The sequence below is a fragment of the Pelecanus crispus genome, chromosome 6 (assembly GCF_030463565.1).
Source record: "Pelecanus crispus isolate bPelCri1 chromosome 6, bPelCri1.pri, whole genome shotgun sequence".
Lineage (NCBI taxonomy): Eukaryota > Metazoa > Chordata > Aves > Pelecaniformes > Pelecanidae > Pelecanus > Pelecanus crispus.
In genome coordinates this window covers 46226328-46254241 of record NC_134648.1, presented here as the reverse complement: position 1 = coordinate 46254241, position 27914 = coordinate 46226328, and the positions used below count along the sequence as shown (strand labels likewise).

At 39.7% G+C, this 27914-nt stretch overlaps 1 protein-coding gene across 1 annotated transcript in view; it reads left to right on the top strand.

Annotated features, from left to right (window-relative positions):
* Positions 1 to 1000: 1000 nt before the first annotated feature.
* The window catches only part of SLC25A21 (solute carrier family 25 member 21), a 264171-nt gene continuing 237257 nt past the window's right edge, over positions 1001 to 27914 (top strand). The window contains exon 1 of the mRNA XM_075712910.1: positions 1001 to 1067. Coding sequence (XP_075569025.1) covers positions 1001 to 1067 — 67 coding nt within the window. The remainder of the gene's footprint in view (positions 1068 to 27914) is intronic.

Here is a 27914-nt window from a genome sequence, read left to right as displayed (position 1 = left end):
TGTAGTTTATTAACCTGAGTGCCATTTTGAATCCAGCTCTAAGTCAAAAAGACTATGTCTGTACTACTAAACAGAGGGATCTACGACCATTCTCTGGCCCTGAGAATAAACATCCTTGCAGGTTCTGCATCCATATGGCTGAACTGTCCTCCCCTTCACTGGTGCTGCCTCTGGGGATGAGCCCATGCTGTCCCGCACGTTGTACCCTGGCGTCTTCCAGAAAAGCACGGTTTGGCCTTGGCGGAAACAATGTTGGGGACTCAGCAATGGCACTGACTGCGTCCCAGCGCTCGGGCCCATGCCCTGGCACCGTTTCATTTGCTAAGATGGGCCAATAGGTCTGCATAACACGTGCAATAGCCACTCTCCAAGTGAGAAAATAGACATGTCCTTTGAACACCCAAGAGCTGGAACCAAAGTCTAAAGGTTTTAAAAGAAGCGTATGCTTCCGAAAGACAGCCTGGGGGCCAAAGGGCACCACCGACCCTTCCTGGAAGCGGAGCAGCAGCGGATCTGCCGGTGTTAGCTGGGTCTCAGCAGCGGTGGGAGCGGGGCTGCAGGTCGTGCTGTGTGGCACCAGCCCCGAAGCGAGGAGTACAGGCCACAAGCCTGAGGAGCTGGCAGGCCTTCCCCCGGCAGCCCACTGACAGGCGGCCAAAGCCTCCCCGCCCCAGCCAGGGCGATCCCAGCGCCGGCCCGCCCCAGCTCAGCCCGAGAGAGAGAAGCTGCCGGTTTCCCGGCTGGAAGCGATCAGGCGGCCCTTTCCCCGCCGCGATCGCCAGCCGCGGCGCGCCCGGGGGGGCCGCCCTCTGCCCGCCGCCCGCTAACGGCCGCTGGGCGGCCGCGCGCCTTCCGCCAGCGCGGGGGCCCGGCCCGGCGCCCCCGCCCCGCCCGGCCTTGCCGCGGCCCCCCCCGCCCCGCCGATAACCGCGGCTCCCGCCTCCCTCCGGCGCTTCCCCTCTCCAGGCACCGGCTGCCTCTCGCCGCGGCGCGGGCGAGGATGGCTCGGAAGCCGGCGGGCTTTCTGCAGGAGGCCTCTCACCAAGTCGTCGCCGGAGGCTCGGCGGGTAAGTGGGCGCGTTCCTCCCGGGCGGGGAGGGTCTGCCTGTCCCCCGCCGCCGCTCCGCCAAGCCGAGGCGAAGGCAGCCGCGCCGCCGCCCCCTCGCCGCTCTCCTCAGGCGCAGGAGCGGCGGCGGGGAACGGCCTGGCTCGGCGGCGGCTCCTCCCCCGCCGGGCGGCGCGGGCGGGCCCCTGAGGCGGCCCGGGGGTCCCGGGGGCGGGAGCGGCGAGGCCGGGCCGCGGCGGTAACTTCTGTAACGGTGCTGGGTGCCCCCCCCCCGCCCCGGGGCGGTGAGGGGGCGCTTGCCCGGGTCTGCGGTCTATCTCCCTTAAACACACCCTACAGCCCCTCGGGTGATAAGGGAGGCAGGAGGGCCCCCTCAACGGCAGCAGCCGTCGCTGTCCCCCGGTGAGCGGCTCTGCTGGGTGGCAGTCGCTTTTTCCTTGCTGGAGGTGGACCCAGTCAGTAACTTTTTACAAACCTGCTGCCTGCGAGCCCGCGTAGTCCGCTAGCGGCACGTTGATGCGGGACGGAAAATGCGTTCCCCTTTTCAAGTGCATTTGCGGCGGCACTCTCCCTTGCTGCCTTATAGAAAACCCGATGCAGGGCTCTAAGGGGAAATGTGTTTCTGTTTTAACACTCTTAGGAATGTCGAGGTTACTAATTCATCACATTATTTGTACCGCAAACTACAAATGGCAAAACCGTATACTGGCATTGCTAGTTAATTTCTTCAGTTTGTTTTCCCTAAATCAGAATCGATCTGAAATACTTATGTCAGCCTGCAGTGTAGGGAGTATTTACACAACATCCTGCTTTTTCAGTGTACGTATGTAAATCCTGCTAGCATTTCAACTATGTAGTGTGTTTTTAAGTGTTCTTTAGTGTCTCTTTTGGGGTCAAAATGCTGTTTGCCCTGTTACGTTTTAATTGAAAGAGGAAAGCTACATGGTAAAACTGCTGTCTTATGTAATGCCTTGGCACAAGCAAAATTATTCTGTGGGTGAGTACTCTGTGGCCGTGACACTGCATGTGAGCTGGTGCTCCGTTCACTCTAATTCCCCTGGTGCCCCTAAATCCACTTTCATGCATTCCTGCCACCAACACACATTCGAGCGTTTCCTTTTCATGCTTGTGACTCTGCATGTCCTTTGTTTTCAGCCTTCTGCTTTGACACAGAGATGTCAAAGCAGGAGCGGAGAGGTCTGTTGTCCTGGCCCTACCAGGGTATTGTATGACTGTGTTTACGTAGCTCTTCTGCAGCCTTGGAAATCCTAATGCTTTTTTAGATTCCGTTTGGTACCATCCCCCTCTACCCTTAGGAGAGAAAGAAAAGGTTTAATCCGTACTAGCCTGTTGAAGGCCCTTCGTACCTGAAGGGATACTGAGGTGTTTTGCCACCAGATGTTTTGCAAGATGACACATTTATCTGCCCGTAGCAGCGGGCCTGTGCCTTAGTGATTCAGATTGATCTAACTCAGTATCTTCCCATCTTCTGGCAGTAGCCTGTTTTCTTTACAGGCTCTCTTTCTTCATAGAAGTACAGACAGTTTGGCTCACACACTGGAAAGAAAATTGTCATTTAGATAAAGGCAGTTTTACAGAAGGACTAGAATTGGAAAATGAGTGCGTTTGAGGGTGGTGTAGGGAAAAGACAGCATGAAAACTATTTGCTGATCTAGTAAGCACAGATATTAAGGTGAGAGAATTCTCAATTCAAAGAGAAACTGATGTGCACTTAATGCTTTTTTAAGGTATAATAGGGGAAGCCTGTTGAATCTAGTCCAGAGGCATACTGTTAAAAGATGCTGTTGTGGTTTAACGCCGGCCGGCAACTAAGCACCACACAGCCGCTCGCCCACTCCCCTGCAGTGGGATAGGGAAGAGAATCGGAAGGGTAAAAGTGCAAAAACTCATGGGTCGAGGTGAAGACAGTTTAATAGGTAAAGCAAAAGCCATGCATGCAAGCAAAGCAAAACAAGGAATTGATTCACTACTTCTCATCAGCAGTCACCTCCTGGGAAGCAGGGCTCCATCAAGCACAACAGTTACTTGGGAAGACAGACACCATCACTCCATACATCCCCTCTTCCTTCTTCTTCCCCCAGCTTTATACACTGAGCATGATGCTGTATGGTATGGAATATCCCTGTGGTCAGTTGGGGTCAGCTGTCCCAGCTGTGTCTCCTCCCAACTTCTTGTGCACCCCCAGCCTCCGCACTGGTGCGGTGCCATGAGAAGCAGAAAAGGTCTTGACTCTGGTAAGAACTGCTCAGCAGTAACAAAAACATCCCCGTATTATCAACACTGTTTCCAGCACCAATCCAAAACATAGCCCCATACTAGCTACTATGAAGAAAATTAACTCTGTCCCAGCCAAAACCATCACAGATGCTGGCGTCCTTTTGCTTAGTCTCCTGTCAGGCAGGCAGGTTCCTTAGCTCCATCACTAGCCTGAAATCTGTACGGATGTTTCTACTCATTGGTTTTGAAATAAACCAGTAAGGAGTGTTCTCTAGGTCTGAACAACACCAAAATTGTACCAGAGGGATTGGTAAGCATATGGCTCAAAGTGCGAGTTCTGAGGTATTAGAGGGAAATGGCTCAAACTTGAAAACTTGCTTGACAGATGCTTAAAACTCAGTGGTGTTTTTCTTGGTGATTTATATAGAGAAGATAGAAGAGGAAGGATGTAGCTTTGAGGTCTTCAGTCTAAAGGTTAAATTTCTCAGGCAAGTGTGGATCCAACATGGAAAAGGTGGAAGCAGGAAGGAAAGGAGGGAGAGCATGAGTTGTTGAGAGTGTACTTAGTATTTCATCCTAGTGAGGGATTTGGTTGCCTGACTTGAGTTTCCCAGTATCACTTTAGACACCCCATATTGCTTTTGTCTGCCTCTGCAGAAGGACATAGAGCTCTTGCAGATGCTTTGTCATATTTGCTGGCCTCATGTGAATGTCACTGATATCCTAGCGGGTCTTTGCTACCTGTACCACAGCCTGGTATTTAGAAGGAAACTGGAAAAAATCATTGTGGTGAACTAATGTTTAGATTTTTAAGAAGTTCTGAGCATCTTAACTCATACAGTTAAGCACAAGGAATGTATGAAGCTGTTTGTAAGAAACGTGCTGTGAGTTTATGTCTTTGTCAAAACAATGATAGGCAAGTAGCAAGGTAGTCAGGGAGTGAACTGCACAGCAGAATAGGTGTAACTGAAGGGTCAGAAATATTGTCTGCGTAAGTACAATGAAAGGTTATTTACCATCTGCATGTCTGATGCAAAAGGATCTGATAAGTGATTCTGCTAGGTTGAGTGGAAAATGACTAGAGATAAGCCTAAGCTGTCAGAACAGAAAGAAGGGGATTTTTGAAGCTTTATGGAAGATGACAGGACTTGTTCATGGACTTAATAAAGACCGGGGAAGGGGAAAGAAAGAAATCAAGCATGACCCCTACTACAGGACTGATAAAATGGAAGACACTGGCATGCTGAAGGAAGGAGAAATTAAAGTATTCAGTGTTGTAAAGGAAAAGATTTAAACATACAGTTGGCTGTCCAAGGCATTTTGAAGTTAAAGATAAACTTGAATGGCTCTCTGCTGTAATTGAACTGTAAAACTCAAGCATGACAAGATCTCATGTGTACTTCATGTCTGCGGCAAGGCGTGCATCTGCTTCTGCATGGCTTGTAACTTGACTTCATATTAAATTGAAAGCTCTGCTTCCTGATGGTGAACTCAATCTTAAATATGAACAAAGTATTGCTCAGTTTTGGCTTATGTTCTTTCTGCTGGCATTCGGTTTGCTCCCATCATTCAGATTCCTGAATGGAGGTTAATAGCACGACTGAAAATACTTGGGTTGGTTTGCTTGCCTGGGTGTATGACAATAGTGAGAAACAGGACTTGATTGAAATGTAATTGGGACACTTTGTTAGTAAGTTTGGTCCCTTCTAGTACAGAGAACTGCAGGCATACTCCTTTTCTCTAGTGGTTAATTAGTAAACTAAGGCATGTGTGGAATTTATAGAAAAAATTAAACAGAAAATAAGCTCTAAACTGTAAGCATCACTGTGAAAAGAACAACCTGGGAATCTCTGATTGTTTTCTTTAGATTTATAGCAATTCTTCAAAAGGCTATTTGAGAAGTCCAGTCAATGCGGAGTTCAAGTCACAGGAAGAATTGTTTCTCTAATTCACAAGGATCAAAAAATCCTTGCTTTGCCTGTATGGAAAAGGCAGAAATTAAAATAATTAAGTGTTGCATACAAAGTGATGGAGATTTCTTTCCTCATAGAGAGGAACTGAATACTGCAAAGTATGTTGTGTGATACCCAGACTGATTTGCCAAGACATCCTTGTAACAGTCTTGAGTCAGTTTGAATGATGACGTGCAAATGTCATCATAAACAATTGCACAGATGACCCTTGGCTGAGTGAAGGGAAGTGGCTGAATATAGTTACCCTGAAGGTTTTAGGACGCTGGTTTCTGGTATAGGTGTGGTTTTGTTTTTTAATATCAAAAGGCTGCAGATGGAGACAACTAGTTAAAACCACAGCAACATAATTTCATTTACATTTAGTTTATATGTTCACCTCTCTTGCTTCCATACACTTGCAGATAAATAACATATAAACAATTTTAATTTTGAAGTTAAAATTTTGAAGAATTTATTTAATATGTGTAATAGGTGGTAAATACAAAGATGACATGCTTTTCAAATCTGTAATATTGAACTGATCTTTAAGTACTTTTCTGCTGTAATTCAGTGTCTTTCTTTTCCTAATTTCCTGTAATAAATGAACATGAACTATTGGCTTTTTCTTACTCCAAAATGAATATGGAAAAGTCAGAATAAAATGAACTTTTTTTAAAAAAAAGAATTATTTGTAAGAATAACTGGAGCTGGTCTTTTTCCCCCATTCTTCGTATTTTTTTCTGCCTGTCTGGACCTTTTGGCTTCAAATTTTTTTTTTTTTTTTTTTGGAAAGAGTTAGGTTTCCAGCTGCACTGAAATGTAATAGGATTTGTGAGTCTAATTCTTTTAAGCTCCTTTGAAAGTCCAAACCTTTTCTTTTGAGGTGTTTTATTTCAGGAGTAGACAAAGTTGATTATACTGGATAGCAGCAGCTCCTTTGAACCAGCTCTATAAGCAGGAAAGCCAATCGTCAGAGTAGGACTGCCGGATACAAATATTCCATTAAAAACTGTTTGGTTTTCCTATCACTAGAGTCATTAGGCAGACAAACATCATTACAAGGTATGCTAGCCAGCATACTCTGTGAAACACCTTAGGTTATTTGGTCTGTATGGATGGGAGAGGGAGTGTGATAGATGTACAGAAAGCACTTTAAGCAGGCAAATTGGCTAATTCTCCCCTTTTCTTTTTTCCCCCTAGGTGCTTAACTAATTTGTTTTGATTATTTTTGCCCACATTTTTCTGGGAATTAAAGTTAGGATGAGTGTTCTATGTTTTCTTAGCTGTTTTTTTCTTGATTTTTAAGCCATGCGATTGGCATTCATATGTTAAATAATAATTTAATGCTTGGAAATCATTTCAGCTAGCTAAGTACTTAGTTAAACCTTGTAACTATGTTGGCTTGAAACCATAATATTTTCAAGTGCTTAAACCTTCCTCTTTCTGAAGTCTCTTGAGGCTGAAATATTATCTAAGACCACAGTATGGGCTCATTGTCTTTCACTGCCTGTATTTGGCATTTTGGATGTTTGAACAAAGACTATTTATATTGAAAAGCTAAGAGTCAGAAGCAGTCAAATAGTATTAGTTTCAAGGAAACATCCTACAAGTTAAAGTACTCCAAGGGAATGCACTTGCTCCTACCAGTGAAGCCAATTTTCTCTGCTAGGCTGAGAAATTGATAGCATGCTACCTGGCGTTGGACTTAAAGCTTTGGAGGGGAGTTGCTTGGTTGGCAATATGGTGAAGAGAACTTCGGATGAAGAGAAGGCCAAAAGAAGGTTAAGTGTCTGTAAGTTGAGATATCAGATACCAGAACATCCACAAATATGCTCCTAGGTATCTGGAGGACATAAGAACAGTCAGGAAGTTCAGACTTCGGAAGATTTCTATCTGTTTCTGCTCAGCCATCCCCCGCCATGCTGTGTTTACGAAACATGCCGAAAAGAAAATGTGAAATACCTTTGCAAAGTCTATGCAACCCCTATTGCTTTCACCATTATACCGTTCAGAGAGGGAATACAGTACTTGGGACGGTTTGTGATTTCAGTGGGTCCCTCGGAATAAGGAACAGCCACTGAGGGAGGCCACAGAAACTGATGCTAGTTTTGAAATCAGTATGGTTGAATTGGTCTCCTCGTCACTTGAAAAATATAATTTTCGCTGTTTTTTATCCCATGGGAATGCGCCTCCATGCTGCAGACTAGTGCAGCGACCAGCTAGCCTAGAGAATGCAGAATGCCGTGTAATCAACCAGTTGCAGTTACCTTGTGAACACTCCCCAGTGGAAATTTAAGAGTATCTCCCCACTTACTGCAGCATTTCAAACTTTAATTCTGCAAGTAGCATTTTTCAGACTCTGAGCGTCCCCTTTTCTACCAGCTGATAATACTGAAAATTCACCCCTCAATATGAAAGACAGATTGGACTATTTGCTTCGTATCTGTCTTCCTTAATTAAGTGTTGTGGGGTTGCCTCAGAAAACCTTGTTTAATTTTTGTGGAAATTAATGAAATCCTCACAGGCTTTCATACACTGTGCTGAATATGTAAAGCTGGCAGCTAGCAAAATTCCTATAAATTTTCAGACAGTTAAGTAATTTGAAGAAACAATGTCCTTGCAATATAGTTTTCATTTAAATGGAACAAATTAAAACATCTGTAGTGTTTAGGGTGAACTGATGTTGTTTGATCAGGTTATTGCAGTGTACCAACAAGTTATGAACACCCATTTGGAGCTCTTAAATGTGTTTGTAGCTATGTGTTTTTTAAACGTAATAGCTGTTATATGGGGGTTAAGAGATGAAGAAGTAATTCTTACGTGTTTATATAAACAGTGTCAAAACCAAACTAACAGACCAAGACTTGTCATGACATGTTAAAGGTTATGATACCTGTTGTATCCTTAGTACTTTCTGTAGAAACTGGGACCTGGAAAAGAAGAATTTTTTGGTCTGTGGACTCAGAAATTGTTCATAAGAAACTGCTTGTTGAACCTGGGGGTTAAATTTCAAACTAAGCTAGTGTTGCCTTGCTCTGATACTCGCTGTTGGTTTGAGCATCCTACAGCAAACTCGCCAGTCCCATTCTGTCTTTGTTCCAAGAGGAATGCTGGGGAAAGCTAGTAGTTGACTGAGGTTTATTTAGTCTGGTATGTTAGCCAATGGGGACAAAACTTCTTATGCACAGAATCCTCTAGGGGTATGCAATAAGACAATTATCCTTAAGATTTTGTACATATGGTAAGCCTGAGCCGTTTGAGAAAGGTTATACATTTTGTATTGTTTCTAGTGTAACAATTATTTTTCTCCAAAAAGCAAAGTACGTTCCCCCTCTCCTCCCCCGACAAAACGACCAACACCAAACCTCAAAACCAAAGGAGCAATTTATATTCATTTGCTCTACTACCCACAAGATGGCAGTGTAATACTGCAATAAGATGCTAAATGTAGCATTTCATGGGTGGGAGGTGACTAAAAATCTATGTTGAAGCTGTTGCAGAAGATTAGCATATGTCTTTTGGGATGATAATACGTGAAAGCAAAGCTTAAAGATATAAAACAAACAATGATCAATAAATACTGATTTCATATGTGTACTGCAAAACCAATGGCACTGAATTTGACTTCCCTCGAATCAATTGAAAAAATTGTAAACCGTGCTATACCACTGGTAAAGGTCAAAAGATGGTGCTAAGGCTAAGATACCACATATAAATCAGAAAACTTGGGATAAACTTCTGGGCCAGCTTCTGGAATCAATGTGCAACTAGCTACTGATTTCCACAAGAGTGAAGAATTTGTGTCTTGATTATTTTAATTTTAACATAGATTTTAGGTGATATTGCAGAAATCTCTTCAAACTCTCAATGCCCATCTATAAACAAAGTGAAGACTGCCATGTTACAGGCTGCTGTAACCCTATGTTAACTTATTTCAAGTATTGGCAGGAATGAGACCTACAGCAAAGCATAAAAGCTTAAAGATATGTGCTGCTTCAGAACAAACTCTGCATATTTTATTGCAACTCTAAATATTTTGTTGTCAGATTTCCAGATTAAAGAATATTATAGAACAGTATGTATTATCCATGTAAAAGCAAATAGGTAGTCAAAATAATTGATACTGGAGCATGCCTGTTGTAAAGTTTAGAGGCAAAAAATGCTTTGTCTGCAGAGCAGTTCTGAGGAGTTGGTACAGCTTTTGTGAGCAAAGATTATATTGGGGTAAAGAACAATTTTTCATTACTGCATTTATTGTTTCATCAGCTGTGCTTAGTGACTGATACTTATGTTCAAATCTGTATTAAGTTGTCGTAACACAAAGGCTAACAATATAATAAGAATAAAATTCTCATGTATAGAAGCAAAGCATGCCTTTTGATAGCAATAGATGTGTTTCTATGGTAGTGTTCTAGAAAGGAAAATGAAAACTGATTCTGGTTATTTCTGTGCAGAAAATCTGGGATTTTTGCCTGTTAAGTGATGATATTACAAATTTTCCCTTAACTGTAGCTCAGTTTCTGTGACATTACCTTGGATGTCTCTCTTATACTTGTAAATATTCTTTCTTAGGCTTGTTACTTTTCTATTTCAATCTAGCAGGGTGGGAGACACTCAAAGTCATACCACTGCAACTGGAAGAACTCATCTGTTACAAGACTGACTCTGTTGAAATTCTCTCTGAAAAATGGGTATATTAACCTCAAGTCCTTAGACTGGCCTAAGTATTATGATTAGGGTTGGTATAAATTAAAAGTGCTAAAAGAACTAAGACAAGTAGGAAAAAAACCCATCTTTTGAGATAGTGATGTGGGTCCTAGAATCTGGAAGTCTTGAAAATCAATATTGCAATGAATGGAGTGAACTGACAATATAGTTCCATTATAGGGATTCCTCTAAGTATTTTCAAGTATCTGCATCTTGATCGTAAAGGCCTTAAATCTGTTCTGCTTCAACAGGAGTTGAAAATATGTAATTAACTTTTTTCCCCCTCTTGAGGAGATGAGTTGGCATTTGCTGCCTGTGGAAACCATCACTGGTCCTGTTGATGGATAAAATAAATCCAATACTGTTTTTTATAATCTGAATCTCTCATTCACTGATGCCTAATTATCATTTGTGCAAGAATGTGTTAAATACCAGCCATTATAAAATAGTAGTTTCTGTACTGAAAGTCTGTAGTACAGGTCAACTGCTTTGGTTGCGTTGAAAGTTGATTAGTTGCGGGATAAGTACCTGCCGTTTTTCCTGCAGCATGTCTTGTCCTGGGGGCTCATTACAACTAGATATGATTTCACCAACATCTGAAACATCTAAGGTTTCGATTGTCTATAGTGGTGATTTTCTGATGAGAAAATATGGTTCTATCTGAGAAAGTCTGAATGTTGTTGAGAAGTCCCACCCATACAGTGGGGAAGGAAACATAGGAGTAATTGGCCTTTAGATCTGCTTTTCAGTCATTGAACTACACCATTAACAGCTGCTTTTGTTTTTCCTCTGGATCCTTTTCAATCTGCCAATTTTTGGCAGGAAACATAGCTTATGGGTCATCTTTCAGCCTTTAGTCAATGCATCATTTCCCAGTTCAGGGTGTTATCCTAGTTTCCTGGGCTTTTTGCTGGTTTTATTATACCGAAGTGTGCTGATGTGTGGCTGGTGTCCCCAAACAGCAACACTCCCAAAAGCAAGAATCTTAGTAGTACTTTTGGTTTGAGAAAATTCTTTATGCTATTTATTTCACTTCCTCTTAGAGCTAATTCTGAGTGTTTTTGCAACAGAGTTAAGTTTTACTTATTTTTCTATTACCAACAGTTATTTCTTAATATTTAGTTAGAGGCTTGATTTTCAAAATTAGTATACCTTTTGAATGTATAGTAAATATTGCTTAACTTTGTTTTTTCAGCTGACTCCAGATAGCATGCTGAACTTGGTAAAACATGAAGGGCATGGTTAAAAAAAACAAACAAAAAAACCCAAATGGTGGTTCCAACTGCCATAATCACAGACACAGAAACCAAATTTAACTCTTTATTATGGGTTTTGTGATATTTGATGTCTTTTCCAGCTTGTGAAGCTATGTGATTTAGTTTCAAAACTTGGAAGTTTGATTAAAACTTGAATTTAAAAAAAAAAAATCTTGTCCTCAGTGTTGTGGCATTAAAGCTTGTAATGATGAATTGTAGAGGCTTTAAGAACCTAAAACCCAAACAAACTTTAGACATGGTTCTCATGATTTTTAGATGAATTTGGGATCTGAGCCATGAGGTTGTGAATGCTTGAGGCTGGTGATGATACACTAGCCTTTGTTAGGTTGGTTATATATATCTTCTTTACAGGCAGGTTTGCAATGCTGCCTTGCGTGTAATGGTGTATACACATGTGCTTATCATAAACTCGTGGCAACAAGTAGAAAACAAAGCATCAGGCTGCTTATAGGTTGTTAGAAGAACTTGTTTTCCAAAACACTGCCTTATTATAGATGCTGACAAGTGTCAGCATGATCTTGTAAGAATATATATACCCTAGTTTTATCAGAATTGCGTAATAGTGTGAACAAGAGTATTTGCCTTGTTCATGCTGCACATTCTAAACACTGTGTCCAGCACCCTTTTTAGGTGCTTCTGTGATCATATCCTTGGTAGCCTCTGTTGTCTCTAGATTGCTGTACTAGTTCATCCTTGGAACAGTTCCTCATCAAAAAGAGTGCTTACATAAAGGAATTGGCAGTATTCTGAGAAGAAAAGACTTCTGGAAGAATCTGAGAGTTTTGAGAGTCCTCGTAGTCCTGCTCTTCACTCATTTCCAAGTTTGTGGTTACAGAGCCAAAGCAATGGGACTTTTAAGAAAGTGTGTTGTATGGATGAGAGCTTCATTCTCTTCTCATAAATGGGATTAGGATTCTGAATGGGATTGTGGCTGTTGAATTAAGCAGGGGAGACATGGCTGCCACTTATTCATTATACCTGTTAGTAAAAATTTTACATAACAAAACTGTAATGTTGATTGGGTAATGAGACAGTCTTTGCTTAAAACAGCCTCTACTGTGTTTTTTCTAAGCAGTGAAGAAAATAAGTATCAAGATGCAATATGCTTTGTCTGGCATAGTCTTCCTCAGTGTGAAGTATGATGATGGCTATCCTAGATGACAAAAAGGAAACAAATCAATCTCTTCTGCTGATTTGTCAGCAAACTTTTCTCCTTTCAGTAAATTATACTTCTTAATATGATAAAAAATACAGCTTTATTGATTAGACATTTCTAAAAGGAAGGAAGAAAGTACATGGGCTTTCTGCAAATATAAAACAATGAATATTGTTAGAGACTAGACTAAATGGAAAGAAATGTCTTATTTAGAGTATGAAACTCGTCTAAGTTAATATCCCTAAAGTTTAAATTAGTTCAGACTTTTCTTATTAGAATAAATGTTTCCTTTTAAAAAGCATGATAATCATAATCAAGACTAAATTTGTTCTGTTATTTATTTTCAAAATGATTGTACATGTTTAGCAGACTTTTGATTTAAATCCCTAGGGATATATTGGAGACAGATGTTTAGATGACCTTATGTTTAAAGTGTATTTGGACACTAGATTAAATTTTCCTTAAAATCTTTCCTTATATGTTAGATTGTGGAGGGGTGCAGAAAGCATTGAAAGATTTATGTTGAAAAGATACTGCTGTATTTTTAAAATAAATTATTAGAGTTCAGTAGATTTTATTTCAGGGGACCCTCAAAAGCACAAAATGTCTGATTATGAAACAGTATGTTTACAAATGAAAATACTGTTTCTTGTTGGAGAGCTAAATGAGAAACAGACTTCTTTGAAAGTTCCTTGAATTCAAAAGCAAATTTACCATGTCATTTATACCTTCCCCCAAAAGTTGTTAAAGACTATGGTAGAACTTAAAATGTAGTATCAGTTGAAGACTGCATAATAGGCCATAATAGTAGCTAGTATTTTTACTACTTTGAGTTTTTGAACAAGTAATAGTTTCTCTCAAGCTGCAGTTAACATCATAGTGTGGATGGCTATGATGGTTTCGTATGTGACAGCGAATTAACATTTTGGAAAAAGTCTTCAATATTTCATCAAGTCATAATTATCAAATTGACCTGTTGAAAATGTATTGATTGACAGATTAAAAAAAGTCTCTTCAGTCTTTTGAAGCTTATATAGGCAACACTGGCTTTTAATGTGTTTAGTTAGATAGTTACTGAGTTGCTGGAATTCTGCCATTTGTAATTGTAACTGAAATATTGTGCTAATAGATATACAGCTATTCTTGTCACTGCTGAATATCTTTTTTCCCAATTACTGCTTTACTGGCAGAATACTTCGTAGGCTGATGCAAATGTTGCACTAAAACATTAATCGGATGCTTGGCACTTGAACTGCAAAATGCCCTTTGCCCAGATCTCACATGAACATTTCTATGGGACAGCGTTTTTATTGTTTTCTGTCATTTGTGGTTAGGAAGGTTGATGTAGCCAGCAGAGCTGGAAATGTGTTTTGTGCCGAGTGGACCTTGTTAAGTTTAGGCAGCAGATGCAACATTTTTCAGTAATCTCATTGAGGTCTGCTGGGTTAGAACTGGAGTAGCCCCCTCCTGGAAAAAACTTAAATTGCTTTGCAGTGTTTGGAGCCTCTTCTTTCATGTGAGAGTGGGTATTGGGTCAGCACTGGCATAAAAGTCGTATCTCTGCTTCACAAAGCGAGTGAAAGGAGGAGATCTCATCCTGTTCCTGAAAAAGGAGCTTTCATTCTATCTTGTTCTTCTAGGGCTTGTTGCTATTAGGCGAATGCTGATAAACAAATGTAAATTAGGCATGGGCAATAACTGTTTTGCACAGCATGGATCTAATCAAAACCTAGTGAATGAATGTGTGGTATCTATGTGATTCCATTTACTGTAAGCAGAAATTATTTTGGTTTTCTTCCTGAATCAGGATTTGGGATTTAGTTTATAACTCTGGAAAACAAATGGAACAGATTCTTCTAAAAATTAAGGAACATTAACACTGTTTTGCATGAAAATAGGATGACATATGGTAATTCACACAGGCACTAAAAGAAAATGTGACCCCTTGTTGAAGTGGTATATAAATGGGACTCCTTTTCTATGTTTGTATGCATAGGAATTCAATCCATGTTTATAGATCTGGAAAAATCTGCAAAATGTATAATCTACCCTGTATTGAACTTTAACATTTGATATAACTTTTTCTGTAGCATTGTACTTACCTGAAATTCAAATATTTCTGGCAACTAAGTAATAGACAGGATTGTACAAGCTCTAAGCAAAAGTAATTTTTGAGAATGAATAGGGAAAAATAAGTTGATTTAAAAACTAAAGTTTATACAAACACAAGTACCTTGTGAAGATTTCTGAGAAGCAAAAAGTAGTCACAAAATTGGAGCAGATAGCCCTTAAGCATCCACTAAAAATGTCACTTGTCAAAATTGTTGGTATGAAGATAAGGGGCACTGTAGAATGAACATCTAAAAATTTGCTGATAAAGCAGTTTTACCGTGTTGTGGTTAGATATTGTTTACACACAGAGATTTTCTACATTCAGAAATGTTCTTTAAAAGCATTGCAAGGATATTCATCAGTTGATGCATAACACTTTTAATCGGACTAGTCATTTGCTTAGTCTTGCAGCCCTAGAGTGAACGCTTGGAATTGGGCTGAAGTAACTTGGGCAACAACTCTTACGCTTGTGTAGTATGAGCTTACCTTTCATTATATGATAGCCTTTTCCTTTTACTCTATATCAATGTATACTTTCTTCAGTGAATGGAAAGAATAATGGCTTTCTATTTAAATACTCATTATCTTCTCATGTAATATGTTATCACTTACATATACAACATTTGACTATTTTTTTCTTGATTACGCATGAATCAATCTCCTTATGCTACTTGAGTATTTTCACTGAAGACTTCAGTTGGTGTGCTGAGATTTGCAGGAGTGATTACTCCTCTCTTGTGCCTCAAGATAGACACCTGCAAGTAAAGTAGACATGTTTACTGGGATGCTATGAATGTTTATGCAACTTGTAGACAAGCAAGGGCATAATCCTGGGAGGGAGGATGAGAAGGTGATTTTAACTGCCTTAATTGTGATTTTTTTTTTTTTAATTTTTCTTCTTGCCTATAGTCTTTTGTTTCCTTATCTGTGCATCTTTCAACTATTTTTAAGAAGTAAAGGGGACCATAAAGATTAAATGCTACTCTGTTACTCAGACTGAGCTGTACGCATTCTGCGCGCGGAATGGGGGTAGCATCCTTCAGGGAAAACCACTGCAGTCAAGAAGAGATGGTATAACGATTGTTACCAGCTTAGTCTTAAAGTGGTCTTTTTCTGTTCAGTCTTAATCTTTGTTTCCTGCATTTTAATTAATCTTTATAACTGCACCTAGAACCTTAATTGCAAAACCTGTGAAGAACTGAAAAACTTTGAAAGTCAGCGTTCTATAAATCCCCTCTTCAGTGGGACATCAATAGGGCTGGAACCTTATCTAGTGCAGCTGGAATTAGGGGTAGCTTGCTTTGTCTTTATTTTGACTACAAACCCTATGGTTAGGAAATGAAATTCAGACAGAGGAATAAATTACTGTATTACATTTTGTATGATGGTTGAACTGTTTGTAAAACTTGAACATACTTTATATGCTTGCTACTTGTTTTGTAAACCTTTCAGTATTAAAGTTTGTAGTATAAATAGTTTTGACTATGGGCGAGATTTAGACTGCCTGCATTCTGCATAAGCAAAAACTGTGTGCCTCTGGCTTATCAAACAATGCAGAACAGACCCAGGAGATTCATGAGACCAGTGAAAGAATTGGGACCCTCCTTGGCTTAGCTTTTAGCCCGGGAAACCAAGGAATGAAGCAAATCCTCTTTTCCAAGAGTGTTTTTTCACCAGGCTGCAAAACTGGGTCCTTTCTTGCTCTCTTTCTAGGTCTTTGAATCTTGCAATTGTTTTTTGCATAGTGGTACAGATCAAACATGGGAGAGAGTAACAGTATATGCAGTGGCCCTGGTGGTCAGTTAAGTCTTCTGAGAAGTGAAATAATGGATTTAATTTTTTTAGCTGAGGGCAACCTTAGGCATAACTGTTTTGCTTTCTGGGCCCTAACACATTAACTTTTCATGTGTACTTTCAGGTGAACTGTCATTCCTCAGTTCTAGGGGAATTGGAGGTGCCTGATACATGAGACTAACCAGTATCTCAATTCCACTGAAATCAATGGAAGTTACTCTTTCCCTGAATCTCTTCTGAACTGTACATATGTATCAGGTATTCTGTGGTTGTCCAGCATGTCAACATACTCATTCAGGGAGGAGTCACCTAGAGCTAGTAGTGCATACAGGAACTGACCTGTTGTTGAATTATTTCACTGACTGTGGGCTTGGGTGCTCTGAAGTGTCCAGTTGAAGTCTGCAGCAATTTTCTAAGCAGTGCAGTGCCTAGGCTGATATCCCTGATAACTTCAAAATTACTTTTTCTATTTTGAGTGTCTGAAACTGGGTGCCCATCAAGTATTTCAATAAAACAGGCCTTATTTTTAATTACAACTTGCTGAAGTCCGCAGGAATAGAATGGGGACTAGTAACGTAAGCTCCTGTCTGGTAGGATAGGCTGGTAAAAGGTTCCTATCCCAGCAACTTTGGAAGCTTTGCTTGACTAAATAACATCGATTGACTAAAAACTATACTGAAGGAAAGAAAGCTATAATGATACGAGAGGAAATTATTTCGCCTTAATTTTAAGCAAACACTTTAAAACTCACGTGCTGCTTATAGGAAAAAAAGAGTTTTAAACTGGAAGAATATTCACTTTATACCAAGGTAGTTCAAAATTTTACTTTGTTAATTGAGTATTTTAAAATAACCTGTTAAATATTAAATTCCAAGATCTAAAATTTATCACAAAAAATTACTTTTGTGGTAACTATTGCAGAATGGAGGCTAATCACAGCAATTAAGGATGAACAATATATAATTCATATGTAAGTTGAAAGCTTCAGTCTTCTCCACAATGTTATAAAATACAGAAAGAATAATTAACAGACTGGACAGAACCTTGACTAGTCTGGATGAAGCTGGTCCATCTTTGAGAACAGGTTGGACCAGAATACCACCAAAGATTCCCATCTCACCTAAGTTACTGATTCTAACTCCATTAGAAACGCTATTTTTTCAAAAGTTACTTGTAAATCTGAGACAATCTATTAAGTTATATCTCTATGAAATCCCGCACAAGAATTGATATCCCCACCTGCATTTAGACTTTAGGTTAAAATGTTGGAAAATTTGCTATAATTAAAAAATCCTGTAGGAAATGGCTTTTGTGATACCTAATTAATTATATTCCTGTTATAGTTTACGTTCTTGGCTTATGTCTGTGGTGGAAAAAAAAGATTTCTGTAACAGGCTGTAGAGCTCATGGCTGAAAATTCTAGCCAGCTCTGAATTTGTACTTCTAAAATGTGCAACCTGTTGTCAGGTACTCCTGGATCAGATGTATTGTGTTTAGTGATAATAGCTGTATGATGCACAGAAGAACACCATACATCTCTTTTGGAAAACTGAAAACCCTGGAGTCTTGTATAAAACTGTTTTCCATCCACCAAATTTAAACCTTTGCAGGGAAGGAGGAGAGCTATTCTGATGTACCACTGGCATCCTTTTCCATTAATCTTTTTATGGCTGCAGTGTTCTTAGTGTACATTATTCTGTTCTAGAACTTTTATTCTCAAACTTAAACAACATTATTCTTAGTACTTGACTTCCCTTACACCAAGTTATGTATGTATTTTGGACCTGGCTGTTGTATTTTGGACCTGGCTTCATTGGCCTTTTACCAAAGGATCTGGGGTCCGTATCTGGAAGTAGTTTCGTATTTCTAATCAGTCTGCAAATGGTAGTCTTTCTGAGTGAGGAAGAGAGTTTTTATGGACTCTATAGACATCAAAAAAACCTCTCCTGAGTTTACTGTACTAAGTGAGCTAAAACCTAAGCAGTCTTCTGTCTGAGCCTATTTACATTCGTCTAACAGCATTGCTGTTTCATCTTGACTTCCTAGTTTAGACTTTGAAACTGTGATATAAGAGGACTGTCAGTATTTGCCTTAGAAGCTTCTATGGACATCTTAGTTATTCTTTCAGTCGCAGGTGGGACTTGTTCAATTTCTCATATTTTCTATTGAGATTTGTATCCCATATGTACTGGTCATCTTCAGTTGGCTTTGAGTTGGAGCCTGAACTCCGTCTTCTGGGGCTGGATTGAGCACAAGTTTCCTTCCATTGTTCAGTGCCCAGCACATATTTGTGTTTCTCCCTCATTTGTTGAAGGATGTAGGTTGGCAGTGGTCTGGTGGTGCTAACTTCTCTTCCAGGTCTGTTTCCATTCAATTGGAAATTCCAGTTGTTTTGCTTTGCTTCTGCTCAGCAGCTCTAGCTTTTTCTAAAACTCTGGTCGTGCTTTGTATGTAGAACATCAGGTGATTAAGGTTTTTTTAAAATGTGTTCTGTGCCAAGCAGGACCAGGACCAGCAGGACCAGGACCAGGACCAAGCAGGATGCACTGATTGTATACAATTGTGTGCTTTGCTTTCCTGTGTGTTCTTGCCAGAACCCTGCTGGTATCAAACCTGCTGTTTGGGAAAATATTTGCCATCGGTGATCTCCTCCAAAGTCTCTCATCTTGTATGTAGTTTAAATATTTCTTTTTTCATATCTACAAACTAGGTAAATAAATGAAAGCCCTGAGTTTTTTTCCCCACCTGTTGTAGCCAGTAAATATATCCACTCAGTTCTTCCTGTTCATTCTGATGCCTAAAGCAATAAAATCCCAAGCTTTATAGGCTGTCCCTTGAAGAAATTTCCCTATTTACTAAGTATGAACTTTCTGTATGCTTATTTCCTGGAAGTTTCCTGTCCAAACTGTTCCTTGGTTGGGTTAGTTCCATGTGTTACCGTATCGTACACCAACACTTTGCAAAACTAAAACACCAGAAAGGGTGCTTGTCAGGCTGGTATTTCATATTTTTTCCATTTGCTATTTGCTTTTACAGTTAGCTTGTGTTATTGGTAGCAGTCAAGTTGCTTGTGCGAGCCTTGTTTCTCTCTTTAGCCAAAGGCTACCTACAAGAATGCTTTTCTTATTTTACTTGTTGCTTTCATCTCAGTGGCTTTTGTGTCACTAGCTGGGTTAAAATCTGCACAAATTCTGAGTGCATTTAAGTTGACGATATATTCTTCTGTTGCAATGTTCCTTGTTGACCTATGAAGAAGAGAGGTGGTGCTATTTATCTGTGCCTGTTCTTACTGTGTTAGAAAACTCTTTGAAATGATGCTCACCTTTTAGGGAACTGATCCAAGGAGCTTAAGTGACAGAAAACTATTTGCTTTTGGTAGGGTTAGTTTTCTGTCGTTTATTTGCTTCAACTGGGGGAGCTGGCAGGAATTTCCAGTCAGTGGAGGAAAAGTAGGTAATGGTTCTTGGTAGCAGCTGGCTTGTTGGATTGCTTACCTGTTTTATCAGGCTGCAGTGAGTGCCAAGAACACTTCCGCTTCTGAATGTCACCCAAACCTTAACAGACATCAGCAATTCAATTTGCTTGCTCTATTGTGGTAGCTAATGAAGCTGTTTGTCACCTTCCATATTTTCCCTTGTAGGACCTGCTTCTCAGGTAACCTGAAGCTTTAACAAATACCATTAATGGAAGACACGTATTCAAATAATCCACACCAGGAAAAAGGACTTTGCTTAGCTTTGTGTGAGGATTAAGGGGGAAGGAAGGTTCCACTCTGCTTTTTAAGAAAGAGCTTAATAGACTCTTCTTTGTACTACTGGTACACTGATGAACATAAACTAATACTAAATTGAGTTTAGGGTCTGTGAAATGTACTTCGGGCTTCGTATTGCACTTTGGTCAGTGTATAACCCACTTGACTGTACGGGTAGGAGAAAACAGCAAATTGCAGCTATGGCAGTTGAGTCACTGGTCATCTGCTTCCCAGTGTGTAAGCCCATCACTAGAAAAACCATCACACAGAAAAAACGTCACATCTGGAACACTGGCAGATAAACCAAGGCATAGGAACACTTTCAACTATGTCTTCTGCCTTTCTGATGCCAGTCACCTGAGGGCAGGGGCTGAGGCTGGAAATGTGAGGGAAATTTGCATTTTCAGGTCACTTGCTTTATCCCCTCTAGGCTCCAAGGGTGTTGATTTTGATGTTTTTCTGGTACACTACACTGGTTGGTTAAACTTAATTTTTCTGCCTGACAGTGTTTCTCTTAATTTGCTTGTAGAAGTTTTAGAAGCTTTTACATATGTTCTTGCTTGCTCTATTTTGTAATCTTTTTGTGTGTGATACTTGTACTTCAGCATTTAAGGTGGAGATGGCAGTGTTGTGCTTCTCTGCTGCCTTGTTTGGAGACAAAAGCAAATTGCTTACTAGGACACAGGCTGCTGTGTTGTTGCTGAGTTCATGTGTGCAAACAGAAGCCTAACTATGCAGGGGGGTTTGCTATGTGCAGTCTTTTTTTAAAGGAAGATAAGTATGTCTTATGACAAAAATACTGAAATTAGGAAGCTACTGGAAGTAGTTAAAGATCAGTCTGTGGGTGTTGCAGGGAAGTACCGTATTAGTTGAAAAGTTCTATTATATAACACTCGATTGAAAAATTCTTCATTTAAATAGAACTTTTTCACATAGAATATTGCCTGTGTTAGTTCTAGATTAAAATGGAAGAAAATTGGCTTTTGAGCCATTTTGAGCCAGATCTGGAAGTTACAAGCTTTCATAGTAATTATGAAAATTTTATAAACACTCGTAGAAACTATAGTATTACTTCCAAACATTGTCACTATTGTTATAGGTGTCTGGGCACAAATTCCCTGCCTTCATTAAAACGCCAGTTCTGTGTTTGGAAGACCTATAATGTAAATGTGTTCTTGGTGGAGCCAGAGCAATGCCTCCAAACACCTGGAACTTTGGCCTTGTGTTTGGAAAGCAGCCAGATGCTGACCTTGGTGGTCCTGTACCTGTGGATGCAGTGCCCACTCGGGTACCGTCACCTTGCACAGCGTCTACTTGCACACTGGATGTTTGAAGATCTAAGCTCCGCTGACTACTTATGTCTTGGCTTTCTTGTTTTCATATTATGATGTTAACTATATAAGCAAATATTTCTTGAATCTTTTACTGACACAGCCTCGCTGATGACAGATACCTTTTTTCATTCTGAGATGCTTTTACTTTTAACCCTCTAGTTTTCCTCCTTAAGTTGTTTTCCTCCCCTCTCCAATAACACTTTTACAGTTGGATGCTTTCACTGTACACTTTTATTCTTCTAACTCCGAACAAGAATGTGCATCTGTTAATAAACTATGTCCTAGTGACTCTCACAGCTATTGGAATTCACTGGCAGCTGTGTAACTTCAAGCACCTATTAAGTCATGAGTAGATATAAATATTTTGGGAAATATGAAGGCATATATAGTATGAAAGAATAATATGCTGTATATTAGTGGTGTGTGCATCTTTAGTTCTTCATTCCTCTTGAAACTCATATTAACAGTGGTAATTTTAAGAGCATAACGCTTAATGAATATGTAGTAAAGCTTGTATTACTGTCAGAACTTACCTATTTTATCCTACAAGTGAAGATTTTGATACTTAAGGCGTTTGAATAGCCGTCACAAAAATATGTGAAACAGGGTTGGAAGAGGGGCCAAGTATGATACCTTTGTGTTCTGTGTATACTGTCTACTTGTTTCTCTAATGGCTGTGATTGTATTTACAACTGCATATCTGTCTGAAGTTTGTTCCTTAAATCGATATCTAAAAGGTAACATCAGTCATATTTTCTAGTATTGATTCTCTGTTGCCTGTTGAAGTCCTATTTCACTACTTTACTTTCTGTTCCTCTGAAGCAGGATGTTCCTGAAAACTGGCTCCAGACCATGCGGAGCAAGGTGTATCACTATAAAAACATAAATATTGTAGAATATAGTGTGATGGCACTGCTTGTGTGTGTTTGAAATCTGTCTACTCACTGTATCAATGGTGATTTTAGAGTTATCAGGTAGATTATTATTCTTTGTCTTCCATGTTTTACCATTTGACCTTTTTTAATGAATGATGAAGCTGTTTCATGGGGTAATTACCACCATTTTATTCCTAAAATTCAAGTACTCTAGTACTAGGAAAGCATTACCTCTATTTTTTTGTTTGGTATTTTAAATTCTTGTATATTAGCTGCAAATATTGTATCTTATTTGAAAATTCTGATATTGATTTTTTTTTCTTTTTTTGGATCTCTAAAGTAGTGATTGATATACACTGATTACACCCTTGTTTGTTTTAAAAAAAAATGTATTATGGCCTCTTAAAACATTTATGTAGCTTATGTAATTAAAAGTAATTTCCCACAGAAGTTAATGATTGGAACCATGCCTCATGTAAAACAGAGATCAAAAAATCAATCAGGAAATCTCCAACTCTGTATCATCCTTCTCTATAGCCAAGTTTCTGCTGCACATAAAATCCTCAAGACTAAAAGCAACCATAACCACTGTAGTGATGTCTATGTTTTCAGAAGATTAGAAACAGTAGCTTGTGGGCATGAACTGTTCATTTCTCTGTGTCCTAATGTTATGCTAATGATGATGCTTATAAATACTAACAATTTTGCTGCTCATCAAAGCATGCAAAAAAAGGAGAGGAAGTATCATATTATGAAGACATGTGCCAGCGTTTTCTGAAGCTTGTGTGTGTCTGATGGCCTGGTAAGACTGCAGCAGGTCAAAAGTGAGTATCTAAAGATGTCTCTATTTTTAACAGTTCATGCTTGGGCTTTGGAATGACTTGATCTTGTTTTGAAGGAGGGGTTGTCAGTGTCCAGAAATATGAAGTACTGCATTTCAAACATGACTGCAAACAGTGCAGGTTATGTTAATCCCTAATTTAAGACTTATTTGAATTTAAGTATTAAATATTTAAAACTACTTTATTTTAAATAATATTTCATTATTCATCTCCTTGCTAAGCCTGCTCCCATACTGAGTCCTTGACCCTTCTGGTCAAGATATTACTAACAAAGAGGACGACGTGAGTAATGTCCTCTCGGCGTACTTTGTCCGTTTTGATTTACTAGTGAAATGAGCTATTTAGTAGTTACACTGATGATGTGGTGCGGCCTGGCCATTCTGTGTTTGGAGCAGTAAGTTGTTTGGGTAGAAGGGTCAAAGTTTTTAATGTTAGGCATAACAGTTGCCATCCTGCAGCTGATGTGGTATTTCTCATGAGAATATATCACTCTATCCATAGGCAAATGTATTCATGCAGACTTAGCTCTTGTGAATTTCTCTAAGCACAGATGCAACGTTTCCATGTAATATAAGTCCTGGATATTAGCAGATCAAGGGAAGGTGAAGATTAGTCAACAAAATGTGGATATGTGTAACCTTGATTGTTTAAAGTTCTTTTATTTTAAAATACAGTGCCTGTTTAGATCACTAATGTATTTTAATTGTTTCCATCTTTCAAAATATGTCTAGCAAGTTCAATTTCTAGTTGTTGTTACACAAATAAACTGGTATTAGATGCATTGCTTTCTTCCTTTCAAACATACTTTCAAATTAGTGCTTAATGTGGTTTGAAGATTTTGCCAACATACTCTTCCAGATCCTTCTCTTGTATGAGGGTGGTTGATTACATCTATCTTTCTTTTTTGGTTTACAAATGCCAATATATTCCAAAGAATGCAAACCCTGGGACCATTTGTCATCACACTTTGATCGTAGTTCACTTCATTATTGTATGTAGGAGGAAAAGCAAACAATTAGATGCCTGAAGGGGGGAGGGGGGGAAAGTGGAGTGTCAGGGCATGCTAAACATTCTTATTGCATTGCATACTTTAACCTCCTATTGTTTTTCCATTGCTTTTAACACTTACCTGCCTGGATGTGACAGATGTACATATATTTAAAAACAAAACAGAACTGTTTGGCTGAAATACTAGATGTAAACGTTCTTGAAACAGAGTCTAAGGGCTACAGACCTTTAGGATTTAAATTTAAGTTGTTTTTGTAGCCTAGGTGCCTGATCTTTGGATTCTGAAAAGTTCTTTCAGTTTTCATTTGAATGAGAGCTCAGTTGTCAATAATCAGATTTGCTAGGCATAAATGTTCAGTTTGTAGATTTACTCATGTCCAAGCTGTATTAGGATTAACAGTGTATGTAGGCATCCTTCATCTTCTCTTCAGGGCTCCATTCAGCAGATGTGTTTAGAGCAGCTTCATAAGATCAGGCTTTGTATAAACCATTGTGGGAAGAAAGATAGTTCCCCACAGTTTTGTCCTGCACCTGCTTTCTCTAGCTCTCCAGTGTTAGATCACTCAACTGAGATGCAAGAGTCTTGGGTTCAGCTCCTCCTCTGCCTGCGAAAACTCAAGCTTGCATTATTCACTGCGTTGGGGTAGTATGGTGCCCACTTTAAGTTTTTGCGGGGAACAGCTCATGCTCTTGGCCTTCTGTATTGAACACCTTTGCATGAAAGAGTTAAGGGCTGAGAAACATAGTGTGCTTGTTAGACTAAGCATGATGGCAGAGCCTACTGCCTCCCACATGAGTGGCTCTTCCACTAGGTTATCATGTATAGCCTTTGATCAAGTGGATCTTTAATTATGCAAAATGGACTGGTTTGAGCAGAAGGGAATGAAACAAACTTATGTCATACAGTTCTAGTGTAGCTTAGCATTTAGGGCGATCTCCTGGAGATTGAATAGCCATCACAAAAGGCAGGTTTAAATCCCTTTTGGTAGTGGCAGGCAAGGAATCAGTTTCCCTTGCCTTGATGTTATAATTCAGTTACCTCTTGACTTGTTTACCTGTTAGCTTGCGGGTACAGTCACTGTCATTGCTCTTTCAAAAGAGGGACAAATGTTAATACATCTAACCCCAGGATGAGGCTGCAGGTTGAAAATACCAAGTAGAAAGAGATGCCTTACACCTCCTGGGAACTTAGGTCCCTGATACTGAAGGGGGAGTCTCTCCCTTTCCTTGGCATGTCCCAGTGCTACTCTTCAGTTGAGTCCTCTGTTTTTTGGCTCTTTTGAGGAACCTCAATGGTATTTACCTTCTCTGTGAATCAAGCGTTCATGAATCCTACCTAACCCAATGTGTCTTGCACAAATGAGGCAGAGAATTTAACATAGGTGCAATAGCATGCAGCATTTCTTAACATATTTTTTATGGGTTTAGCGCAGTTTCAGACCTTGAAAATGTCATGTGTGGTGAGTTGAGGGGGTATTGAGACCAGGATAAAAGCCCATTGCTCTGATGATAGTGAGAAAAAAACAAACAAAACAGTAGCCTCAAAATGAGTCAAGTATAGCATCCATTTCAGTGGCACCTTTTCCTGTTCTTCAGTTGTGTGTCGTGAAACAAGCTGTAGAGTCATTAAAATAGGCGGTAAGCAACATAAGGTAAACTGTATTGCATCTTTCCTTCTGATTTCAAAATGACATTTTGACAGAAGTGTAAACCAGAAGAACTGTGAATTGGATCTGTACCCACTAATTCCAGAAGAAAATATGTTAAGCCATGGCTGGTAGGGTGTACGTGCTGCACAGAAGAGCAGAAGTGAAGACCCAGCTGTTCTTGGACACTTCTTTGAGTGTTTATGGGATACTTCTGCAGGCTGACAGATTACTTCCATTTCAGGGTTAAGGCTTCAAGAGTGTTGTCCTCTGCTTAATCTGCTTCAGTCCTTCATAGTATGAGAACCTTTAAGTAGTGAAGGTAGCTTACTGGAGGCCCTGCACTTGTCTCTTCTTTCAAGACTATTTTTTTACTGCCAGGGGTCTGTAATTTTGCATTCCAGTGACTTTGGGAACTGCTTTCTTAACTGGACCATGTGGAAATAGGGGATATCATGGCTGTTTAGTGGCTCACTTTGGAGCTTAAAGTCCCCTGCTTGTATGGCAGTATTTAAATAAGAAAAAGATGATCTGGGACAAAAGAAGATACATTGGCCTAGAATCCCTCTACTGCTTCATAGATCAGTTGACCTAAACTGAAAACACAAATTTCAGTATCTTCCTTTGGCTGGTGCTTGGTGCCAAAAGCACCTAAAGTTCCTAGTTAACTACATGGTTTTTAACCAATATTATTATATTAACCAATTTTTAACCAGCATTCGCTAACCGAACTGCTTCAATTACCCCTTGAAAGAACATCCACATGTATGCAAAGATCTGTTAATAGCCAGTTTACAGGCTTAGAAGCAAAAACTGTACATTTACTCAGGCCCCAAACCTGACTCTTTCTGTGGATGCACCAAGCTGGGGGAGTCCATTTGTGCTAACATAGGAACTGAAATTTTAGGAGTAACAGTCACTGAAACATCTGACAGGCTTGGTTTGATGCAGCACTTAGGTGAACTCTGTAGGAAGATGCCCATTCGCTTCCATGTTCGTTAGATAGCCCTTTAATGCCTGAGCAGGAATTTCCCTTGTTCAAAGAACATCTGTCAGCTGGGGTGGAATTGTAAACAGGCTTTGGCCTGAGCCTATCATCCCTGTTCCCACTGAGTGACAGGTTTTGTTTTTTAAAATGCAAATAAGTGATTTTTAGTCCAGAAGCAGGTCTAGGGCCTGCCTCCCCACCCATGGCTTTTTTAAAAAAGACAAAAAAAAAAAAAAAAAAAAAAAAAAGCAGGCCCAACTAGGGAGCTCAACTGCCCTGAGAATCATGACTCTCATAGCCTGGAAAGCATTTGCACAAGTTGTCAGTTCTCTGTTCCTGACCCCTGTTTTTGGCAGCTCTGCAGTTCCTGACCAAAGAGCAGGAATGCTTTGGCAGCTTTTTGGATTTTCCTGATGCTTCTGTTAACTACAGTGCTTCCATCTGTTGTCTTCAGAGACTCATGTGACCTGGAAGGCAGATTTTCAGCTCTGGATTGCCTCATTAGGCTTAAGAGGGACAGAAAAAATTTACAGTTTTTTCCTTAATTTTTATTCTGAATAATGTTTTAAGGGCTGTACTAAGCCAGACCTAAGAGATGATGGGAAAATAACTTGGATTATCCATTTTATGATCCCTTTGTGATTACCCTACTTGGGAAAGATGTGTGTTAAGGGAGCACAGCAAACTTGTGCACAACTGAATGAAGCAAGTAGTCTCTCTTAGCAGACCTTTAGACTTACAGTCCCATAGGTTGGCATTTGTTTGCCTTCCAGAATTTATATAGCTTTGACACTTCGTTTTTAACTCTGTAGCAGTTGTTCTCCGTTTTCCTCACTAGGGCTCTTCTAAGAGTGCTTTTCTTGTTTCTTTTTTTTAAAACTGTTACAGTGCAATTACTTTTTTATACATGTTTTGGAGATGCAATTCTTGGCTTTATGGACTCTTTCTCTTAAGATTAGGAATAGCCCAGATCAACATAACTGCAGCTTGTTTGCTCCATTTCTCACTTAAGAGTTTCACTATGTAACTTCCTTGAAGTCACTTAAGAGTAAGAACTGAGATCAAAATCATACCCAAAACAGTATGGTATAACAATAGTTGGCTTCAGCTCTTGCTGTTTGAGTGAAAGGTTTGCTATTTTTTTATTCGCTCAAATTTTTAAAATAAA